This window comes from Chlorocebus sabaeus, chromosome 3 (genome assembly GCF_047675955.1).
Source record: "Chlorocebus sabaeus isolate Y175 chromosome 3, mChlSab1.0.hap1, whole genome shotgun sequence".
In the NCBI taxonomy this organism is placed as follows: Eukaryota; Metazoa; Chordata; class Mammalia; order Primates; family Cercopithecidae; genus Chlorocebus; species Chlorocebus sabaeus.
Genome location: NC_132906.1, coordinates 9,473,670 through 9,496,212, shown reverse-complemented (window position 1 = coordinate 9,496,212; position 22,543 = coordinate 9,473,670). Strand labels below are relative to the sequence as shown.

The window sequence follows — 22,543 nt, the reverse complement described above, 5'->3', positions numbered from 1 at the left end:
TCTTCTCTTTCCTCCTCCTCCTCCTCTTCTTCGTCTTTATCTTCTTTTTTTCTCTCTCTCTCTCTTTCTCTTTCTTTTTTTGAGACAGGGTCTCACAATGTTGCCCAGGCTACTTTTGAACTCCTGGGCTCAAGCAGTCCTCCTGCTTTGGCCTCCCAAAGTGCTGGGATTACAGGCGTGAACCACTGCACCTGGCCCATTTTTTCTCAATGGTGAAACCAAAAACCAAAACAATATGATAAGCTCTTATACCCATCCCAGTCCCTGAGACAGAATAGCGGTTGTAGGGGATGGAGGGTGAGGAACGTGGTGAAGATCCTACTTCAGGGATGGCAAAATAGCATCCTGCTTCACAGAGTTTTAGTAGCATGTATAGAGTAGTTGGTAGCAAAGCCGTTAATAGACTCTCATTCCTTCATTACTTTCCCCACTTTATCATTTTAGACCTTTTTTTTTTTTTTTTTTTTTTTTTTGAGACAGAGTATCGCTCTGTTGCTGAGGCTGGAGTACAGTGGCACGATCTCAGCTCACTGCAAGCTCCGCCTCCTGAGTTCACGCCATTCTCCTGCCTCAGCCTCCCAAGTAGCCGGGACTACAGGCGCCCGCCACCACGCCTGGCTAATTTTTTGTATTTTTTTTTTTTAGTAGAGACGGGTTTTCACTGTGTTAGCCAGGATGGTCTCCATCTCCTGACCTTGTGATCCGCCCGCGTCGGCCTCCCAAAGTGCTGGGATTACAGGCATGAGCCACCGTGCCCGGCCATCATTTTAGACATTTAATTATGAACTGAGTGGCTCCTGGAGGTTAGATGCTGGGGAAAATGGGGAAGAAAGCACACCCTGCCCTGGAGGGGCTTACAGAGGAGAAGCCACAGATGCCTGGGTAGTGCAGCCCCTGGCCCTGGAGACATTGCCAAGGAGGGGCAGCTCAGACTGGGATGGAGGGCACCAAGGGACTGCTTCCCCCAGAGCCAGGCTTTGAATGGGATGGTCAGGGGCAGCTTCTCAGAGCTGAAAGAAAAGCACGAGTCGGACAGGTGTAGGGTCATCCTGCTGGAAAGACATCAAGGCCTGAGGGAGCAAGACCATCCCAGGACCTCCCAGTGGCTCAGGATGGGGGCAGGACAGAGAAGCAGGGCCTGAGCATGAGTGGCCTAGGAGGCTCTGTGAAGAGCTGAACATTCGGCTTGGTGCAGTAGCTCACACCTGTAATCCCAGCACTTTGAGAGGTTGAGGCAAGAGGATTGCTTCAGCCCAAGAGTTTGAGACCAGCCTGAGCAACGTGGTGAGACACCATCTCTACAGAAAGTTTAAAAATTAGCTGGGTGTGGTGGTGCGTGTCTGTGGCCCCAGCTACTCAGGAGGCTGAGGAGGGAGGATCACTTGAGTCCAGGAGGCAGAGGCTGAAGTGAGCCCACATGATGCCACTGTACTCCAGCCTGGGTGACAAAGGGAGACCCTGACTCAAAAAAAAAAAGAAATTTGCACGTTCTCTTGTGGGCAACAGGGAGTCATGCAGGAATTATTTAAGCAGAGGAATATCATGATCATAATGTCATAATTTACCTTAGAAACGTCACTTAGAGTTTCCTAACACTAAGGCCCAGGGTCGGAGTAGAGTGAGCAGGAGAAGGTGGCCTCAGAAATGAAGGGAAGTGACAGGGATCAGAGACACACGTTAAAGAGGTAGGATCCCTAGGACTGGAGGGTTTGCTGATTGCGGGGAGTGAGGGAAAGAGAGGAGTGAATGATGATCCTCAGGTTTCTGGCCCAGGCAACTGAGTGACAGGACCCCCAGACAAGGTTTTAATGATGAGCACAAAGGTGATTCTCATGGCAACCTTATGGCCGTGCCAGCCTTCCAAGTGCTGGTGGATGCAGAATGGAGTGGGGTCTTGTGTTTGCTTTGCTTGCTCACCTGTGGGTGAGGAGTGCTGAGCTGCTACCCCTTGGCTATATTCTCTGACCTGTCATCTTAACATTAAGACGATTGCTCCTCAATAATTGGTAAAGGGCCAGGCATGGTGGCTCACACTATAATTCCAGCACTTTGGGAGGCCGAGGCAGGAGGATTGCTTAAGGCCAGAAGTTCAGGACCAGCCTGGGCAACATAGCTATGCCCTGTCTCTATGAAAAAAAAAAAAAATAGCTGGAGTTGGTGGTGTGCACCTCTAGTCCTAGACACCCGGGAGGCTGAGGCATAATGATGGCTTGAGCCCGGGAGGTCAAGGCTGCAGTGAGCTATGATCGCACCACTGTACTCCAGCCTGGGCAACAGAATAAGACTCTGTCTCTATTTAAACAACAACAACAAAAATTGGTAAAGACTTCATTTTTTATTTTATTTTTTTTATTTCCCACAAAGACCCTTGAAGTCGCTACCATTGTCATTTGCTACCTTTGGAGCGTGTCTTTCTGATACTGTTGGTTTTAATGACAAAGGTGGGAATAGGAAAGAGACACACATGGAAGGTGTCAGGTCAGACTTGGCTTCAGAGCCAGAAAGACGGGTTTGGATCACTAGCTGGGTAAGCTTAGGCAACCTTAATCTCCTCACCTGTAAAATAAGGAAAATAACACCCACTTCAAAGGCTTGATGTGAGAATTATAATGAGGTAGAGCATTTATGATCCTAGCAGATGGCTAATGCCCGATAAATCCTAGTTTCTGCCCCCTCCTGGCCCCACCATAGACACTTGCGGCCTGAGCACCACTGTCTGCTAACTCTAATAAAACATGAGCTTGGTCTTTACCATCTTCATCTCCCTGTTGCTTTTGTGTGTATGTTTTTGTTTTACTTAATCTTTCAGACAATGGAGAGAAGGGAAAAGAGAAAGGCAGAGGAGGAGGGATGTGCAATGGATACAAACTAAATTTAGAACTTTCCTAAGTGAAAATGTTGCCTGAGAGAGTACCTTCAGTTGTCCTCCCTCAGTTCTTTCTCCAAGAAAAATATTAACCTATGTGACAATACTATGTGTCTACAGTAGCACATTTAAGACTAAGAATACCTTGAGGCAGGTGGATCACTTGAGATCAGGAGTTCGAGACCAGCCTGGCCAATATGGTGAAACCCCATCTCTACTAAAAATACAAAAATTAGCTGGGTGTGGTGGCACACACCTGTAGTCCCAGATACTCAGGAGGCTGAGGCAGGAGAATCGCTTGAACCTGGGAGGCGGAGGTTGTGGTGAGCCAAGAGGCACTATTGCACTGGTGACAGAGCGAGACTCCATGTCAAAAAAAAAAAAAGACTTAAGAATACCTACATGGAGCTGGCATAGCAGGCGGAGTAAGACAGCAGCTTCCTGGCCTTCTGAGACTTGAGTCCTTTTTCCCGAGCACCAGCCTTGGATAACTGGGGTCTGACAGAGGCACACTTCAAGAGTGAAGCCTCAGTAGCGGTTTACTGTTTTCATCACGATGGCAGATGTGCTGGGTCCCATCCACTGATTTTGCCCCACTGGGGGAGCCAGTCTCCATCCTTGAATCTTACAGTCCTAAACTATGATGGGATTGGCATCTCAATTTAGAAAAATGCCAGGCCTCCGCCTTGGGTCCTCTCCAAATCTTTCAGCTTTTGGAGATACACATTCTTTCTTATTACTCCTTCTGGACATAGATAAGATCTAAGCCTTAGTTTAGCGGTTAGTGCTTCCAGTCTCCCTCAGGCCACCTTTCTTAGATGTAGCTTCGGAACATTTTGGCACTGGCTTCCGCTCTCCAGCCTTCACTCTTCCCCTTCTTGGCATTCTCTTTTTCTGTTGTTGTAGCAGATCCTCTTCTAATCTCATCCGTGTTTTTTTTTGTTTGTTTTGTTTTTTTCTCCATCAAAAAATCCCTCTGAAAAAGATCCAAAGTTCAGTTCTAGCCACTGAAGAATGTATAGCTACATGAAAGTTTTTTTTTTTTTTTGAGTCTTCTAATTGTCTTTAACAAACATATAGTTCTTGAAAACAACTTGTTATCATATAATACTTAGGTCAGGACATAGTTTCTACCTGCAAGTTTACATTTATTTCTTAAGGTAAGGTTAAAGAAAAAAACACACACACAAGAGGAAAAAGATTCAAGAGACTAATATTACACCTCCTTAAAAAGCTGAGCAGGAAACCATAGATTCTCACAAAAATCCATTCTTCTGCTTGGGATGAGATTATTGATTTCCTTAGTTACTACTTTTCCCTGAAGTGTTGAAATAAGTGCCTTTTGATGCTTGGACTTGAGAAAAACTTGTTCCCCAAAGCCACTTGGCACGAATAAATCCCAGGAACTAGGTACTTTAGGCACTGTGTTTGCTAAGCATGAGAGAGAAGGGCGGGGAGGGGAGGAGACAGAAAAAAGAGCGAGGGAAGGAGGGAAAGTGGCGGTACTAGGTGCCAGAGGAACCATAGCACTGCATGAGAGCGACTGACATAGAAGGGAGTAGGTCCTCACTGAGGCCTGGCTCTCCTTCCCTGAGTTCTACCAGCTTCACCCAGGGCATCTACATCACCCACACTGCTCCCGTGAAACTGGGCTAATCTAAACAGGTTTCATCCAAATGTAAAACCTAGAACTGAGTGCAGTGGCTCTCCTGTAGTTCCAGCTATTCAGGAGCCTAAGGCAGGAGGATCCCTTGAGCCTGGGCAACATAGTGAGACCCCATCTCTAAAATTAAAATAAACAAACAAATATATATTTAAAGAAAACCTAGACTGAATTCATTGAATTTAGTGAATACACATTTTGTTGTCAAAGTGAATATTCTACACATCTCTAAAATTAAAATAAACACATGAACAAACAAATATATAAATAAATGAAACACAGACGGAATTCATTGAATTTAACGAATACACATTTTGGTGTCAAAGTAAATATTCCACACAAGGCAATACATTTTGAAGGAATTTATGAGCTTCTACGATTTCTGGTTATATGTAGAAAATCACATGCTTTAACTTCCAAAAGCATCTTTATTGTCACACAGTAAACATTTAAAAGGAGAGACGGGGTTTTAGCAGCAGAGGAGGGGGAAGGACATTACAGGCCAGAGAAACAGTGTGACCAGAATCTCGAAGGTGGGAAAGTACAAGGTCCAGTTTGATTAGAAATCAGGAGGGCAGCAGGAGGGAAAGCAAGAGAGAAACTGCCAGATTAGGGAGGGCCCTGAGGGCCAGAAGAGGATTTTGTAGTTAATTTGGAAGAAAACATTGTAATTAAATAAAAAGTTTTTTAAGCAGTGGAGTTGTATGCATTAGGAAAATTATAATAACATCCAACATCTGTTGATCATTTACAGTGTTCTAAGCGATTTACACTGTAGGCTGAGCTCTTTAGGTATATGAGCTCATTGAAACTCACAACCCTCTTGCAAAGGAGAAATCATCCATTTTATGGAAGCAGCTGAGGCTCAGAGATGTTCATTCACTTTGCCCAAGGTGACACAGCTAGTCAGGACCAGGATTTTAACCTTAGAGGTGTCTGGTTCCAAAGCCTCCATTCTTAACCACAAAACAATAAATGCCAGAACAAAAGAAATGAAAAAAAGAATTCAAAAAGTCTTGTGACTTAAATGTTATTGAAGTTGGTGTGAGACGAGAGGAAGAAAGGGGAGTCAAAAACAACTGCTAGAATTTGAGCCAGTGTGGGAATTCTGCAGGTAGGGAAATCGGAAAGAGGTAAGGTTTAGAGGGCAAACGGGAGAGCTTGCAAAACTGGTGAGGGGTGGGAATAGGAGTCTGAAGTCCAGGATACAGCCTGGGGCTGGAATGGAAACCAAGGGTCATTTACATAATGACAGTGCTTAAAACGCCTCTAAGGAGAGTTGGTCACTGAGGTCTTAGAGCAGAAGAGAAGCAAAGATTTGGACTAAGGTCCAAATTATAGGGAAAGAATGAATAGTTATTAGAGAAGACACATCAATAGTGACAAGAGGTAAACGTTTAGAGCGATGATAAATGTGCATATTTATCTTTATAGGGAATATTTCCCCATAGGGAACAGTTTCTAGAGTAATGCTGAATTTGTAGAATTATCTGAATCTTTGAGTCCTCTAGTAGCACATTTCATCTCTTAGAAATTGGGATTTAGCCCAGCTATTTGGGAGGCTGTGGCACGAGAATCGCTTGAACCCGGGAGGCAGAGGTTGCAGTGAGCTGAGATCGCGCCACTGCACTCCAGCCTAGGTGACAGAGGGAGACTCTGTCTCAAAAAAAAAAAGAAAGAAAAGAAAAAAGAAATTGGGATTTGGGGGCTGGGCACCATGTGGCTCATGCCTGTAATCCCAGCACTTTGGGAGGCTGAGGTGGGAAGATCACTTGAGCCCAGGAGTTTGAAGCTGCAGTGAGCTATGACTGTGCCAATGCACTCTAGCCTGGGTGACAGAGCAAGACCCTGTCTCAAAAAAGAAAAGAAAAAGAAAGCAAAGATTATCTTCCATCAGAAATATTAGTATATTCTTGCAGTCTTTTCTGGATTCATACATACTCTTTTTCAAACTAGGGATCCTTCTGAAAATAGTTTTCCTCATAAGATATTGTGTATATTTTTGCAAGGCATTCAGTTTAGAATGTGTATATTGTGTATATTGTGTATATTTTGCAAGGCATTCAGTTTTAAGAATTTGGTAGTATTATAATAATAATAATGCATCATAAAGGTGGATTAAAATGCATTTAGCCAAACCTCTCATTGGACATTGGACATCTAGGTTGTTTCCACATTATAAATAATGCTCCAATTCATAATTTTTTAAATTAAAAATAATTATTTTTGGAGACAGGGTCTCACTCTGTCCCCAGGCTGGAGTGTGTCTATTCACAGGTACAATGATAGCTCACTGCAGCCTTGAACTCTGGGGCCCAAGTGATCCTCCCGCCTTGGCCTCCCAAAGTGCTGGGAATACAGGAGTGAGCCACCATGCCTGGTCACTTTTTACTTATTTCTAAATATTTCCTAGAAGCAAAATCAGTGGTCAAATGCCATGAGTGTGTTGAAGGCAGAGTTCATTTCTGAACATGACTATCAATTTGCTGGTAGTACTTAAACGCTAGACCATAGTGAAGCGTGCTATCTCCTTCCTACTTCCTCATTTCCATTCTTGTAAGTAAAAAGGAAACCTTAGAAAAAGGATCAACAGCAACCTTTCAGAAAAAGCATATACATTTTTTGTTGTTGATTTTTTTTTTTCTTTAACACCTTCAGGTATGCGTTAGCAGTCACCCTCTGTTTACCCTTACAAGCCACTTTGGGCACTCAGTGTTTTTTAAACAAAAAGGCCTGGTAACTTGGATGGTAAAGGCTGTCTGTCCCAACTGGTCCAGCTCCTCACTGGCAGAGGGACTTCTGCATTTCCAGCCTGTGACTTTCGTTAGAGGCAAATCCAAGGAGGGGAACCTCACTTAGGTGAGGAAGATACTTGTCAGGTCTGCCAGGATTTCTCTCCTAGGCTTCAGGAATTTGCAAGCATCTTTGCATTTCCTGGCATTCTCTGGCCTGGAATGCTGCTTTTTATCTTGGGCCTCCCTGGCAGAGCAAGGCAGTCCCCTTTTCTGTCTTCAGAGCCTTTCTCTGGGCTTGGGACAGGCCCACTGTGTTGGCACAAGCCTCATTTGGTCTGCTGGGGAGCTTGGCTGCAGGCCCTGGGTGCTCGGCATCTCCCCTGGCTGCTCCTCTCTGTCCTATTCAATCAGCCTCAGCACCTGCACTTGTCAGTTAGGCCTGATGTTCCCCTGGATGGGAAATGGAACTTCTTTACCGTTGCTCTAATTCCATGTTTCACAAACCACAGGGCCTATGGATGGGTTGGGAAGTAAATTTAAAGATGTGAAGAAAAAAAAATCGGGTCCATCACAATAATGGTAGGTATTGTTTCATGAAACTTTTTTCAGATTTTATATATGCAAACTGTAAGGGTCCTATTTAAAGACCTTGAAAGCCAAGAATGTGAACTGTGCATTTCAAACACATGTCAGTATTCCCACGGGGCAATGATGCATATTTAGGTGGGGAAATGTGATACCGTTTTTATTTTATTAGCTAGGCTAATAACTGCAAGATCATATGGCTTTAGTGGAGAAAACACAAAGCTTTGGACTCAGAACTGGGTCAATATTGTTGCTAACTAGCTGTGTGACCTTGGACAATTCAGTGAATCTCTCTGAGCCTCCCTTAGTGTTGTCTGTAAAAGACAGATAAGCATCCTGGCCTCATAGGATTACTGTTAGGATTAAACAAAAAAAAAATTTTTTTTTTTTGAGACAGAGTCTTGCTCTTTTGCCCAGGCTGGAGCACAGTGGTATGATCTTGGCTCTCTCTAACCTTCGCCTCCTGGGTTCAAGTGATTCTCGTGCCTCAGCCTCCCTAGTATGTGGGATCACAGGCATGTGCCACCACACTCGGGTAATATTTTTGTATTTTTAGTAGAGCTAGGGTTTTGCCATGTTGGCCAGGCGGGTCTTGAACTCCTAGACTCAAGTGATCCACCCACCTCCGCCTCCCAAAATGCTGAGATTACAAGCAGGAGCCATCACACCAGCCATAAACAAAATAATCTATGTATAGTGCTTAGCACATGGGAGACACATGCTAAATAAAGCTTGTTGTCTAGTCTTTTGTTTGGGTCATAAGGCATCCTCTCTTGGCAGCACAGCCACTCTTCCTCATCTCAAGAGTACAAGATGGCCGGGCGCGATGGCTCAGGTCTGTAATCCCAGCACTTTGGGAGGTTGAGGTGGGCAGAACACTTGAGGTCAGGAGTTTGAGACCAGACTGGCCAACATGGTGAAACCCCATCTCTACTAAAATATACAAAAAATTAGCTGAGTGTGGTGACTCACGCCTGTAATCCCAGCTACTCGGGAGGCTGAGCTTCAGCCTGGGAGGCTGAGGTTGCAATTAGGCTGCACTCCAGCCTGGGCGAAAGAGTAAGACTCCGTCTCAAAAAAAAAAAAAATTGAGAGAGAGTACATGCTACCTGCGTCTCAAAACAGAGAGAGAAAAAGAGAGTACATGCTACCTGCGTCTCGGAAAAAAAAAAAAAAAAAAAAGAGTACATGCCATCTGCGATATCACAACAGTTCTGTTTCTCAGTTCCCCACTTTACAGTTTGTATGATGACAATAAGTGTTTCCTATAAAAATAATCTCTGATCAAGAAAATTTCAGAATTACAGTTTACAATCATATGAAATGCTAAGGCCCCCAACTCAGGAGTTGCAAACTCAAGTGTCTACAGGGGCCAGGGAGGTGATGTGATTGGGTGAAAAGTCAGGCTAACCACTTAGGGAATGGCAGGGACTCTGGTTGGGAATCCTGACCCCTTTGAGGGAGGCAGCCACTTTTCATTCCACCCATCCTCCTCATGTGGAAATGTGAACCCAACCTTATCAGATCACTCATTTTTCAAAAGAAGCCAAATATCTGGATTTTTTATTGTGAAGATTTCTACTGTTTTCTGGGTTTTATTTGTTTGTTTAGAGACAGGGTCTCTCTCTGTCGCCCGGGCTGGATGGAGTGTGATGGCAGGATCATAGCTCACTGCAGCCTCAAACTCCTGGGCTCAAACAATCCTCCTATCTCAGCCTTTTGAGTGAGTAGGTGGAACTATAGGTGAGCGCCAAGACCACACCAGGGGAATTTTTTTTTTTTTAGAGACGTTCTCAAACCGGGCACATTGGCTCACATTTGTAACCCCAGCACTTTGGGAGGCCGAGGCAGGTGGATCACTTGAGCCCAGGAGTTCAAGACCAGCCTGGGCAACATGGAGAGACCCCCATCTCTATAAAAAATACAAAAACATAATTAACCAGGCATGGTGGTGCGCGCCTGTAGTCCCAGCTACTTGGGGTGGGGTGAGGGGAGGGGAGAGGTGGGAGAAGACTGCAGTGAGCTGAGGTCACACCACTGCACTCCAGCCTAGGCAAGACCCTGTCTCAAAAAAAAAAAAAAAGAGAGAGAGAGAAGGTCTCGCTCTGTCACCCAGACTTGAGTGCAGTGGTTGAATCACTGCTTACTGCATCCTCGAACTCCTCTTCTGCCTCAGCCTCCCAAAGTGCTGAGATTACAAGTGTGAGCCACCGCATCTGCCCAATGTCTACCTTTTTAAAACACCGCTTTGACCAAAAACACATCTGTGGGTCAGAAGATAAGGCCAGAGAGAAGCCAGTTTACGCTGTCGGTCCTAACCCTTCATGGCTGGGCATACTTAGCCATGGTCACCCCTGGCTCTCCAGAAAATCCTCCCATGGTATCCCTATAAAAGTGCTTGTTTAAAATAACTATAATATTTTGCAGCAAAAATACACTTTAAGCACAAAATATGTAACTCCAATAATAGATTAAAATTCTACCTAACGAAGAGGACCATCTTTTTCACAAGGTGTTAAACACTACAAACAGCAAGAAAGAAACAGGCAAGTCGGCAAGGTGGGAGTGCTCCATTGTTCCTGTCTTTCCTTAGTCAACCAAAACCACTCATAAGACATGTATTGCTTTTTAAAAAAATAGCTTTATCAAAGTATGATTCACACACCATGCAATTTACCCACTTACAGTGTACAATTCAATGGTTTTGGGCATATTCACCAGGTCATGCTGCCATTACTATAATCTAATCTGCAACATTTTTGTACCCCTAAAAGAAACTCCATACCCATTAGCAGGCACTCTCTTTTTCCCCAAACCCTGGCAGCCACTAATCTACTTTCCTGTCTATAATGTTTCCTGTTCTGGATAGTTTATATAAATGGAATCATACAATATGTGGCCTTCTTATGTCTGGCTCTTTCACTTAGCATAATGTCAAATATATATGTATGTATATGGCTATACCACATTCGATTATCCATTCATCCGCTGATGGCCATTTGGGTTGTTTCCACTTTTTGACTGTTATAAATAATGCTGCTATGAAGATTCATGTACAAGTGTGTGTGGACATGTTTTTGTTTCTCTTGGGTATATACCTTGGAGTGGAATTGCTGGGTCAACTGGTATCTATCTATGTTTAACCTTTTGAGGAACTGTCAGCTTGTTTTCCAAAACACCTGCACGTTTTACATTCCCACGAGCGTGCATAAGGGTTCCAGTTTCTTTCTCCACATGCTCACCCATGCTTGCTGCTGTCTGTCTCCTTGATTATAGCCATCTGCGTGGGTGTGTGATAAGCATTTATTCTGAAGGTATAAGGCAGTTTTAATAGGGCAGCTGAATTCGGTGTTTGATGTGATTATTGAGATCAAGACCTAATATAGGGATCTTTTCTGAACTTAGATCAACTTTCTGAAAGAACTTTTAGTATTACGTTTTCCACTCATCATGTGTACCATTCTTTGACTAACCAGAAGATAGGCCTCTTAAGGAAAGGTCTGATATTTTCCCCTTCCTAACCAGTAAAATAATCCAATTCTAGAGAAATTATTGATATAAATTAGCTTTAGTACAATTTTCTGTGCCACAGCCATCAATGCAGCCCACAGTGCAGCTGCTGATTTCCCCCAGAAAACTCAGGCTGAGGCAGGAGGTACTTAAACAGCGAGGGAAGAGGTTCTCCTTCTCCATACATGAATACGTATAGCACCACCTCCCTGTCTTCCACCTCTGGTCTTTCTTCTTGCCTATCCATTTAGTCATGAAACATCCTTTCAAGTTAGATGAAGGTAGCGACAGCCCTAAGGCAATGTTGAGGAAACTGAGCACAGACCTTGGTGACTATGAGAGGTCCATGCATAGTGAATTGAGGGGATTGGATATCAGTATGCTTGCTTCTAGTCTGGAGTTCACAGACCTGTGCTCTCTTCTTTTCCTGAATGCCTCATTCCTTTATTTTCACCGCCCTAAAAAAAAAAAAAAAAAAGTTTTCAGTATATGTGATCCTTAGTATGGTTGACCTCATCAGACATTTTGGGTTAGTGTTTCCTCTCCTTTTCCGAAACTGGCCCGTTTTGCAAAGCAGACAGGAGAAATCATAACTTGACTTTAGGACTCATTGCACTGGGAGAAGTCAATATTCTTCAGCCAATGAAAAACTTACGGCTCCCAGTCTGCATTTTTGTTGTTGTTGTTTTCTGTATTGTTTTGTTTTATTTTGTTTTGAGATGGAGTCTTGCTCTGTAGCCCAGGCTGGAGGGCAGTGGCACCATCTCGGCTCACTGCAACCTCCATCTCCCAGGTTCAAGTGATTCTCATGCCTCAGCCTCCGGAGTAGCTGGGACTACAGGTGTGCACCACCATGCCTGGCTAATTTTTGTATTTTTAATAGAGACGCGGTTTCGACATGTTGGCCAGGCTGGTCTCTAACCCCTGACCTTAAGTGATCCACCTGCCTTGGCCTCCCAAAGTGCTGGGATTACAACAAGTGTGAACCACTGTGCCTGGCCTTGCATGTTGCATTTTTTTACATCAGAGTTTTTTATTTGTATGTTTGTTTTGAGACAGAGTCTCGCTCTGTGGCACTTTGGCGTAGTCTCTGCTCACTGAAACTTCTGCCTCCTGGGTTCAAGTGATTCTCGTGCCTCAGTCTCCCAGGTAGCTGGGACTACAGTACAGGTATGCGCCACCACACCCAGACTCATTTTGGCCTTTATTAGTAGAGACAGGGTTTCGCCCTGTTGGTCAGGCTGGCCTTGAACTCCTGGCCTCAAGTGATCCACCCGCTTCCGCCTCCCAAAGTAGTGAGATAACAGGCATAAGCCACCAAACCGATCACCTTTTAAGTTTTAGAAGCCAATTGGTGGCCAGTCACGGTGGCTCACATCTGTAATCCCAGCGCTCCGGGAGGCCAAGGCGGGCAGATCCCCTGAGGTCAGGAGTTCAAGACCAGCCTGGCCATGGTGAAACCCCATCGCTACTAAAAATACAAAAAATCAGCCAGGTGTGGTGGTGCGCGCCTGTAATTCCAGCTACTCCAGAGGTTGAGGCAGGAGACTCACTTGAACCCAGGAGGCAGAGGTTGCAGTGAGCCAAGATTGGGCCATTGCACTCCAGCCTGGGCAACAAGAGCAAAACTCCATCTCAGAAAAAAAAAAAAAAAGACCAGGCGTGGTGGCTCACTCTTGTAATCCAAGCATTTTGGGAGGCCAAGGCAGGTGGATCACCTGATGTTAGGAGTTCAAGACCAGCCTGGCTAACATGGTGAAACCCTGTCTCTACTAAAAATAAAAATAAAAATAAAAATAAAATTAGCCAGGCGTGGTGGTCCATGCCTATAATCCCTGCTACTTGGGAGGCTGAGTCAGGAGAATCACTTGAACCCAGGAGTTGGAGGTTGCAGTGAGCCGAGATCGCACCACTGCACTCCATCCTGGGCAACAAGAGTGAAACTCTGTCTCAAAAACAAAAACAAACAAACAAACAAACAAACCCATTGGTTTGGTTGAACATGGGAGACAAACATAAAATTAAAAATAAAATCAAATAAACCAGGCATGCTGGTTCACACCTGTAATCCCAGCACTTTGGGAGGCCAAGGCAGGCGGATCATGAGGTCAGGAGTTCAAGACCAGCTGGCCAATATAGTGAAACCCCATCTCTACTAAAAATAAAAAAATTAGCCATGGAGCATGCCTGTAGTCCCAGCTACTCGGGAGGCTGAGGCAGAAGAATTGCTTGAACCCGGGAGGCCAAAGTTGCAGTGAGCTGAGACGCACCACTGTACTCCAGCCTGGATGATAGAGTGAGCCTCCGTCTCAAAATAAATAAATAAATAAATAAATATGTCCGGGCATGGTGGCTCACACCTTTAATCCCAGCACTTTGGGAGGCCAAGGCAGGCGGATCACGAGGTCGGGAATTCAAGACCAGCCTGGCCAGTATAGTGAAACCCCATCTCTATTAAAAATACAAAAAACCGTAGTGCATGCCTATAGTCCCAGCTATTTGGGAGGCTGAGGCAGAAGAATCGCTTGAACCCAGGAGGTGGAGGTTGCAGTGAGCTGAGACCACACCACTGCACTCCAGCCTGGGCGATAGAGCAAACCTCTGTCTCAAAAAATTAATTAATTAATTAATTAAAAATAAATAAATATATATATATAAGTCCAGGCACGGTAGCTCACACCTGTAATCCCAGCACTTAGGAAGGCCAGGGTGGGTGGATCACCTAAGGTCAAGAGTTCAAGACCGGCCTGCCAACATGATGAAACCCTGTCTGTACCAAAAATACAAAAATTAGCTGGGCATGGTGGCACGCGCCTGTGATCCTAGCTACTTGGGAGGCTGAGGCAGGAGAATCGCTTGAACCCAGGAGGCAGAGGTTACAGTGAGCCGAGATCGCGCCACTACCCTCCAATGTGGACGACTGAGTGAGACTCCATCTCAAAAATAAAATAAAACAAAATAAAAATAAAGCAAAACAAAACAAAACAATAAACAGCCCATTGGTAGCAATCTTTGGGCAGACAATCTTGCAGTTTTCTGTGATAGTCTAATTTGGCTTGCCATAGTTCCCTGTATCTACCTAATGATCTTGGCCTAATTGGGAACTGGTAAATGCTTAGACTATATGTGTTTCTCTACATTTGAGATCCCCTGTCACCCTCCAGCTGTGCCTCCCCCTTTTTAAGTTACATCAATGAGATGTAATTGGCACCTATCCTCAATCTTAGTATCCTAACATTCACTTATTCTGTTTTCCTGCCTTTTGATTTAGAAAGACCTAAATGCTTTTAGATCTAAAGATAGAAGAGGAAGGTTAAAACAATAATTTGCAATATGCACTCCTTCAGCTGTTAATTCATTTATGCAATGGGTTTTATTTAGTGCCTGCTGTATACCAAGTACTCTGCTAGGTGCTTGGGACTCAAAGATAGGGACTGGGCTCTGTTTCTCACACCTGTATTCCCAACATTTCAGAAGGCCAAGGACTTTGAGACCAGCCTGAGTAACATGGAGAGACCCTGTGTCTACAAAAAAAAAAAATAGCCAGGACCGGGCACAGTGGTTCATGCCTGTCATCCCAGCATTTTGGGAGGCCAAGGTGGGAAGATCACTTGAGCCCACCACGAGTTTGAGACCAGCCTGGGCAACATGGAGAGACCTTGTCTCTACAAAAAATAAAAATAAATTAGCCGGGGCTGGGCATGGTGGCTCATGCCTGTAATCCCAGCACATTGGGAGGCCGAAGTGGGCGGATCACAAGGTCAAGAGATCAAGACCATCCTGGCCAACATGGTGAAACCCCATCTCCACTAAAAATACAAAAATTAGCTGGGCGTGGTGGCGCACACCTGTAGTCACAGCTGTTTGGGAGGCTGAGGCAGGGGAATCACTTGAACCCAGGAGGCAGAGGTTGCAGTGAGCCAAGATCATGCCACTGCACTCCAGCCTGGTGAGAGAGGGAGACTCCGCCTCGAAAAATAAATAAATAAATACATAGATAAATAAATAAGCCAGGCATGGTGCCTCTCACCTGTAGTCCCAGCTTCCCAGGAAGCTGAGGTAGGAGGATGGCTTCAGCCCCAGAAAGTCAAGGCTGCTGTAAGCCGTGATTGTGCCACTACACTGCACTCCAGCCTGGGTAATACAGCAATACCCTGTCTCAGGGAAAAAAAAAATAGAGTCCTTGCCTTTAAGGTGTACAGTGCAGTGGGACAAGCAGATTCCATTGGAGAACCACAGTTGTGATTGCAGTAATTAATATACAGAATATTACAGGATTACAGAAAAGAGGTACTACCCCTATCCTAGAGGGGATGGAGGAAGGGCATAAAGTATATTAATGACAATCTGTAATTCAGTTGGTTAAATTGAGCATGGGAGAGGGTGTTCAGGGCTTTTCAACTGGATGACTTTGTAATTTGGAATAAAACACCCAATAGCTTGGCTGGATACCGTGGCTCACACCTGTAATTCCAGCACTTTGGGAGGCCGAGGCGGACAGATCACTTGAGGTCAGGAGTTCAAGACCAGCCTGGCCAACATGGTGAAACCCTGTCTCTATCAAAAATACAAAATTACCCGGGCATGGTGGTGCATGGCTGTAGTCCCAACTACTCGGGAGGCTGAGGCATGAGAATTGCTTGAACCTGGGAGGTGGAGGTTGCAGTGAGCTCAGATCTTGCCACTGCACTCCAACCTGGGCAACAGAGCGAGACCCTGTCTCAAAAAAACAAAAGCAATAACAATAAAAACCCAATAACTGTAAAGTAAAATATGTCAACTTGTGACTAAGGATTCATGTGGAAGAAGAAAAGGGTCTAATATCATAAGTGAACATCAAGGTTGTGGGGTTAGAGCTAGAAGATGTAGGTTTTATTTTAAAATTTCTTTCTTTTTTATGTCCTTCCCTGCCTATATCACAGAAAATCAAATATAAGAAATGAAGTACCTGCAAGTGATGGTTTTTAAACTCTTCTCTCTGACACAGCCTCTGTTAAACTTGGGAATAAATAAAGGTACCATCACCAGACTAGGGGAAGATTAACATTGTTTGAGGTTAGGATTTAAAAAAAACAAAGCAAGGCCAGGTGCGGTGGCTCACGCCTGTAATCCCAGCACTTTGGGAGGCCAAGGCGGGTGGATCACCTGAGGTCAGGAGTTCAAGACCAGCCTGACTAACACGGTGAAACCCCATCTCTACTAAAAATAAAGAATTAGGCGTGTTAGCGCGTGCCTGTATTCCCAGCTACTCGGGACGATGAGGCAGGAGAATCAATTGAACTGGGAGGCGGAGGTTGCAGTGAGCCGAGATCGTGCAACTGCACTCCAGCCTGGGCAACAAGAGGGAAACTCTGTCTCAAACAATAACAACAACAAAAAAACAAATTTCACTAGATTTGCAATCACTGCCTTCATATACGATCAAAATATGAAGAAAAACTCAAGGTTAACTGCACTTGAGGTTTTCTAAATTGTGGGATTGAGGGGGTCTATGTAATTTTAAACCTGAAAAAAAAGTTTAATCTTTACAACCCCGTGGTCCCCTCCCCTTTATAGCTGAGAGAATTGAAGCATGGAGGTTTAAAAACTTGCCCAAGATCATACAGCTAGTAAGTAGCAGAGCTGGGATTTGTACCCAAGTCTATTCAATTCCAGTGCCTATTACTCACCATATCATCCTGTCAAAATAGAAACCTTGTGTGGGCCCATTGCTCTCAAGATGTCCTGTGGCCATAAATGCACCCTGGCAGGAGCAAGCTGGTATACCCTGGCAGGAGCAAGCTGGTATAGACAACCAGTAAAGTGGCTGGCCGTGCCAGTACAAAGCCAACACTGATCCTGGAAAATACTGATAGTGCCATATTCAACTAATCATCAAATTTTAATATCACGGATGCCACTGAAAGTATCTTAATCATTCTCATGAATATTTTGTAATATGAGACATTGAGAAGATAAGATAGTATTGAAATACATATCTAGATTTAAATGAAATAAAATTTGAGTGATTAGTAGAGGGAAGCAGAGGATAGTAAATATGTGTGAAAATACCATAAAAGTTAACTTTAGATATATTCTCTTTAAACACTGCGTGTGCAGTATACCAATTTATATCCTCTTTAATATTATAGTCTTTTTCATGTGCGTGTGTGATATATTGTCCATTCACCGAGACTATAAATCCCTGAGACCAATAGTATATTTTCTTTTAAAAAAGAAATCAACATTAAAACAGGAAAGGTTATCTAAGCTTACTCTCAAGTAGTTTAATACATTTGAGGAAATAAATTAGGTTATGGATGCTTATAAGCAATACAGAAAATCAAATTAACACGACGTAAGTGATTTATTCCAACTTTGATCTGTTACATTTGGAGGAATTGGCTGTTGGATTTAGAAGTGCACAAAATACCATTAGAGAGTGAAAAAAAGGGAAGTCTGTTATAACCGAATAGGGGCGTGGTCTGCTCAGGCTAAAAGGAAAAGATAGTAGTTTCATAAAGGACTGATATAACTGTAGAGTCTTCAGAACTGGCCACTACAGCCCGCACATTTTCTCTACAGACGTAAGTATGTCTATTAATACCAGTCAGCTTGGTGAGTTACAGAAACCATAGCCTGTGGATTTGGGCACATGCACTCTCTGCCTGCATCTAATCCTTCGGGTAACCATATACCTACAACTCCTGTAATCCTAGAGCGGTTACATGGATGCACTAAGTGGTGTGATGGGAGGGAAAGATAGCATCACAAGGATTCGTTTGATTATAACAGTAATCCACACCAAGCCAAATAAAACAGCCAAACAGTTTAGAATGTGGTCTCCAATGAATTTGCTAATTCTACCAGGGCCTCCCAAACATTTCCTGCTAGAGTACCCCATATCAAAACGAAGTGGCTGTTCTTTAATTACATGGAATAATTATTTGATTTCCAGGAAGTTAAGACAGTGCTTTGTATTTAAATAAAAAGTTCCAGACATGCTGTGAAACTCGATCAAACCAAGAAAAAGGGTGAAACTGAATGCCTGCTCAGTGACTCAAGATTTCAGCTGCTCAGCGAGCCTGACGTGACGGCTTATGAGCCCAGAAAAGGGGCATTTTAAACCCGGCTGGTTAGATCATGTCACTTTCTTACAGAAGCCCTGCCTTTCCAGAGACCTAAAGTGTAACGCACTCAGAGACCTTTGAGGGGCTAGAGGCTCGGCGGCTTCCGCCCCTCGGCACCAGCAGAGACCCCCGTTTTCAGGGGACATGACCCCATAGTGTCCCCCTCACTTTTTAAGGGCCATTAAAAGCCCGGGGCCTCTTATCTCAACGGCTTTGGGCGTGAATGTGGGGCAAGAGGGGGGGGGAGACCTGTGGGTGTCTCTTTTGCCTGAGGAGTTGGAGACACTTGTGGAAAAGTCAGGCCCTTTTCGCTCCGGCGGCCGCTCCGGTGTGGGGCTGGCTTGGGTTAGACACATGCACACATACACCATAGAGCTCTGCTTTCCCGTAGCAGCTGCTGCCTCTGCCTCTGCCTCTCCCGCCTCAGCCTCTTTGCCCGGCATACACACACATTCAGATTTGCGCGCTGTTTCAATCCTTGATGACGTGTCCCCGGAGACAGCCAATAGCAAACGGGCTCTGGTCAGGACAATGGGAGGTATCGGGCCAATGAGCGAGCCCCGTGAGTTGGCGGTAGCCAATAGGAGCCGCGCTGGCTGGAGAGTAATGTTACAGAGCGGAGAGAGTGAGGAGGCTGCGTCTGGCTCCCGCTCTCACAGCCATTGCAGTACATTGAGCTCCATAGAGACAGCGCCGGGGCAAGTGAGAGCCGGACGGGCACTGGGCGACTCTGTGCCTCGCTGAGGGTGAGTCTGGGGCAGCGCCGCGGCGGGGAGAGCGCCTCCGGCAGCTCCCCAGCCCGCGCGGCGGCCGGATCCCCGCGGCCGGGAGCCGGCGGGTCAGGATCCACACAAAGGCAAATGAGGGGGGACCGTGGGGGGAACTGCGCACGGAGCGAGCCTCTGCCCGGGCGCCGGGAACGCTGCCCCGCGCCGGAGCCCCGGCCCTCAGGCAGCCTGAGGCGCCGGGAGCCCCGCGCCCCGCGAGTTTCCACCCCCGGCGGCGTCCGCGCTGACTGGCGCAAAAAAAAAAAAAAAAAAAAAAAAAAAAATTTTTTTAATTAAAAAATTTTTGAACGTGTTTTGGGCCCTCGGGCCGGGCGTTCGGGCGGGCGGCGTGCGCGGAGCGCGGCCGGGGCGGCGGGGCCAGCGCGGCTCGGCGGCGGGAGGGCAGCGGCGGCGCTTCCCCGGGCTGCATTGGCCGCCGCCGCAGCGAGCCAGGCGCCAGCGGGGAGCGCGGCCGGCCGGGCGGGCGGCGGGGCGGGCGGGGCGCCGCGGCGGGCGAGGGCGGCGCGGGGGCCCGGGGGCGGCAGTGCGGGCCCGGCCGGCCTCGGCCCGGGCGCGGCGGCGGCGGCGGCGGCGGCCGGGCGGCGGGGGGAGCGGCGCCGCTGCGCTCGCTGGAACATGGCTGACTCGGGCCCGGCGCTGCTGGCTGGAGAGAAAACAAGGCGGGCGGGCGGGGGAGCTGGGCGCAGCAGTTCCGAGGCAACTTTTTTTTTCCTCTCTCTTTTCACAGCCCCGCGTTCCCCGTGCGGGGGCGGCGGGGCGCGCGGCCCGCGCGGAGGGAGACGGGGAGTGGCGGGCGGGTGGGCCCTCGGGCGGCCCCCACCGCGGCGGGGGGAGGGGAGCGGCGCGGAGGGGAGGGCCCGGCCGCGCGCCCCCCGCCCCTCCCCCGGCCGTAATGGCCGAGTGTGTGCGCCAGAGCGCGGCGCGCACCCCGCCCGCCGCCGCCGCCGCGCCCGCACCCTCGCACTCACACTCACACACTCACACACACACACACACACAAAGGGAAGGAGCCATATTCTCGCTCGCGCTCGCCCTCGCGGCGGCGGCGGCGCAGGCGGGGAAGACGCGCAGCGGCCATTCCGTGCGCGCCGGCCCCGGCGGCCGCGGGCGGAGCCAGCCCCCATTTCGAGCGGGGCTTCTCCCTGCGCGGAGCCTGACAAAATGGGGGCGGCGGCGGCGCGGGCCTGCGGGGCCTGCCGGGCCTGCCGGGTGCACGTGGCGGCCTCGGGCCTGGGAGCCGGGCCGCGTCCCCTCGCGTCGGCCGCGCGGCCACCGGTGAAGTTCTGGGGGCGGGGGGCTCGCCCCGCGCGGGAGGCACCCCAACTTTCACGGCTCCAAAAAATACTCCCCGAGTTGGGGGAGGGGGCCACCGAGCCACGAGCAGGAGTGGCTTTTGTCCCTCATCCTTGTTTACTCGGAGAAACTTCAGACCGGACGTGTTTAGTCAGAACAGAAATACATCTCAGGGCCAAACCGATAGGAAACGAGGCTGCCTCGCGGTGGCACCGCCACCCTCCAGCCGGGTTCCGAGCACCGGAGCTGGCTGCAGCTCCCTCTTCGGAGCAAAGTTTTATGCAGAGAGGGTGTTTTTGAAAACTTTCGGTGCACGGTGATTTTTTGTTTAAAGGTCCATAATTAGGAAGAGTCGACTCGCTTAGGCCCTTGTTTGTTCCCTACCTAGTAGTGCAAATCCACGAATTGGCAGCATGTTTTCTGACCTTTGGTTTGGTTGGTTTAAAAGGGTGTTCTAGATTTTAAAATCGTTTGAGTGACCAGTTACTCCTTCAGAGCAGACTCAGGCGGATAGATAGGGAATACTGTACGGGTATATCTTTGTGTCTAGACTTCTTAAGATCGCCCTGAAGGACCGTTTTTGTTTTGTTTTTACTTGGCATAGCCCCTTCAAGGAATTTAATTTCTCAGCCATATTCTTGTCTGATTTCACGGAGGTTAATGTCACTACTGTGTTAAATAACCAGTACCGTGGTTTTCATTCCCTTCCTAAGTACTTTAAGCTCTTATGTGTCGTAATTGTATTGCTAACATCAAATAATTTATTTTTTTTTTAGAAAAATAACTAAACATGGGCAAAGGAGATCCTAAGAAGCCGAGAGGCAAAATGTCATCATATGCATTTTTTGTGCAAACTTGTCGGGAGGAGCATAAGAAGAAGCACCCAGATGCTTCAGTCAACTTCTCAGAGTTTTCTAAGAAGTGCTCAGAGAGGTGGAAGGTAAGAGGGCTTAAAACATGCTAACAAGGTAATTAAAAGACAATTTCCAATTGAGGATGCAAAAAAAAGCCTAGTTGGGGCTCTCATAGTGTCACGTTATTACATAGCAAAAGACATTGGTTTTGAGAATAATTTACTTAAATTTTACAACTTAAACTTACAAATAATTATTTGTAGACCATGTCTGCTAAAGAGAAAGGAAAATTTGAAGATATGGCAAAGGCGGACAAGGCCCGTTACGAAAGAGAAATGAAAACCTATATCCCTCCCAAAGGGGAGACAAAAAAGAAGTTCAAGGATCCCAATGCACCCAAGAGGCCTCCGTGAGTATCTTGCCTGTTTTTACTTCCCAGACACGGTTTACAGTAGAATCTGAGAGAAATTTAGCAAGCTACTTTGTCAGTTTAGAGTGTAAGTGTACAAAGTTTCTTAGCTAATACGTGTTCATACTGGTTATATTTAAATACTATAAAATTCCTGTTGGGTGGGAGTGTTACCAGAGCATTTGAATTAGACACTTGGTCTCCTTTGCCCAGTGTATTTCCTTTGGTCCTTTTATTTCTTAAAAAATACTATCTCTCTGAAATAGTGTAATTGTAGAATGTTCATCTGGGGCTCTAGTTAGTATAAATTAAATAGTTGTAAATTAAGCTTTGGTTGTGAAGGATATTAGCATATTATAGTATTTGCACCCTGTCCAGTGCATCACAGAAATTCACAGGCAGCTTTAAATAGCAATGCAGTGTACACTTGATACTATTTGTTTTTGTGGTTTGTTAACTTAAAATCCTAAATTTAATTTTTTTTTTTTTTTTTTTTTTTTTTAGTTCGGCCTTCTTCCTGTTCTGCTCTGAGTATCGCCCAAAAATCAAAGGAGAACATCCTGGCCTGTCCATTGGTGATGTTGCGAAGAAACTGGGAGAGATGTGGAATAACACTGCTGCAGATGACAAGCAGCCTTATGAAAAGAAGGCTGCGAAGCTGAAGGAAAAATACGAAAAGGTAAGAAGTGTGGGTTTGCTTGGCAAAATGATGACGAGTACGCCAGATGTTG

At 46.3% G+C, this 22,543-nt stretch overlaps 1 protein-coding gene and 1 long non-coding RNA gene across 8 annotated transcripts in view; one reads left to right on the top strand and one right to left on the bottom strand.

Moving 5' to 3' along the window:
- The window catches only part of LOC140710759 (uncharacterized), a 39,633-nt gene continuing 17,090 nt past the window's right edge, over positions 1-22,543 (bottom strand). The window contains exons 2-3 of the long non-coding RNA XR_012091840.1: positions 11,685-11,817; positions 1-3,842 (exon numbers count right to left, since the gene is read on the bottom strand). This is a non-coding gene — a long non-coding RNA (uncharacterized lncRNA). The remainder of the gene's footprint in view (positions 3,843-11,684; positions 11,818-22,543) is intronic.
- Positions 1-22,543, top strand: part of HMGB1 (high mobility group box 1) — a 154,982-nt gene that overhangs the window by 129,797 nt on the left and 2,642 nt on the right. For 2 of the 7 annotated variants that reach the window (XM_073013183.1, XM_073013179.1), the window contains exons 2-4: positions 21,326-21,489; positions 21,667-21,812; positions 22,317-22,491. In XM_073013183.1, the coding sequence (XP_072869284.1) occupies positions 21,340-21,489; positions 21,667-21,812; positions 22,317-22,491 (471 nt within the window). In that variant the 5' untranslated portion in view covers positions 21,326-21,339. Of the gene's footprint in view, positions 1-19,048; positions 19,215-20,451; positions 20,532-20,584; positions 20,884-21,325; positions 21,490-21,666; positions 21,813-22,316; positions 22,492-22,543 lie in introns of those variants that run through there. The other 5 variants (XM_073013175.1, XM_073013176.1, XM_073013181.1 and 2 more) reach the window with 5 other exon arrangements.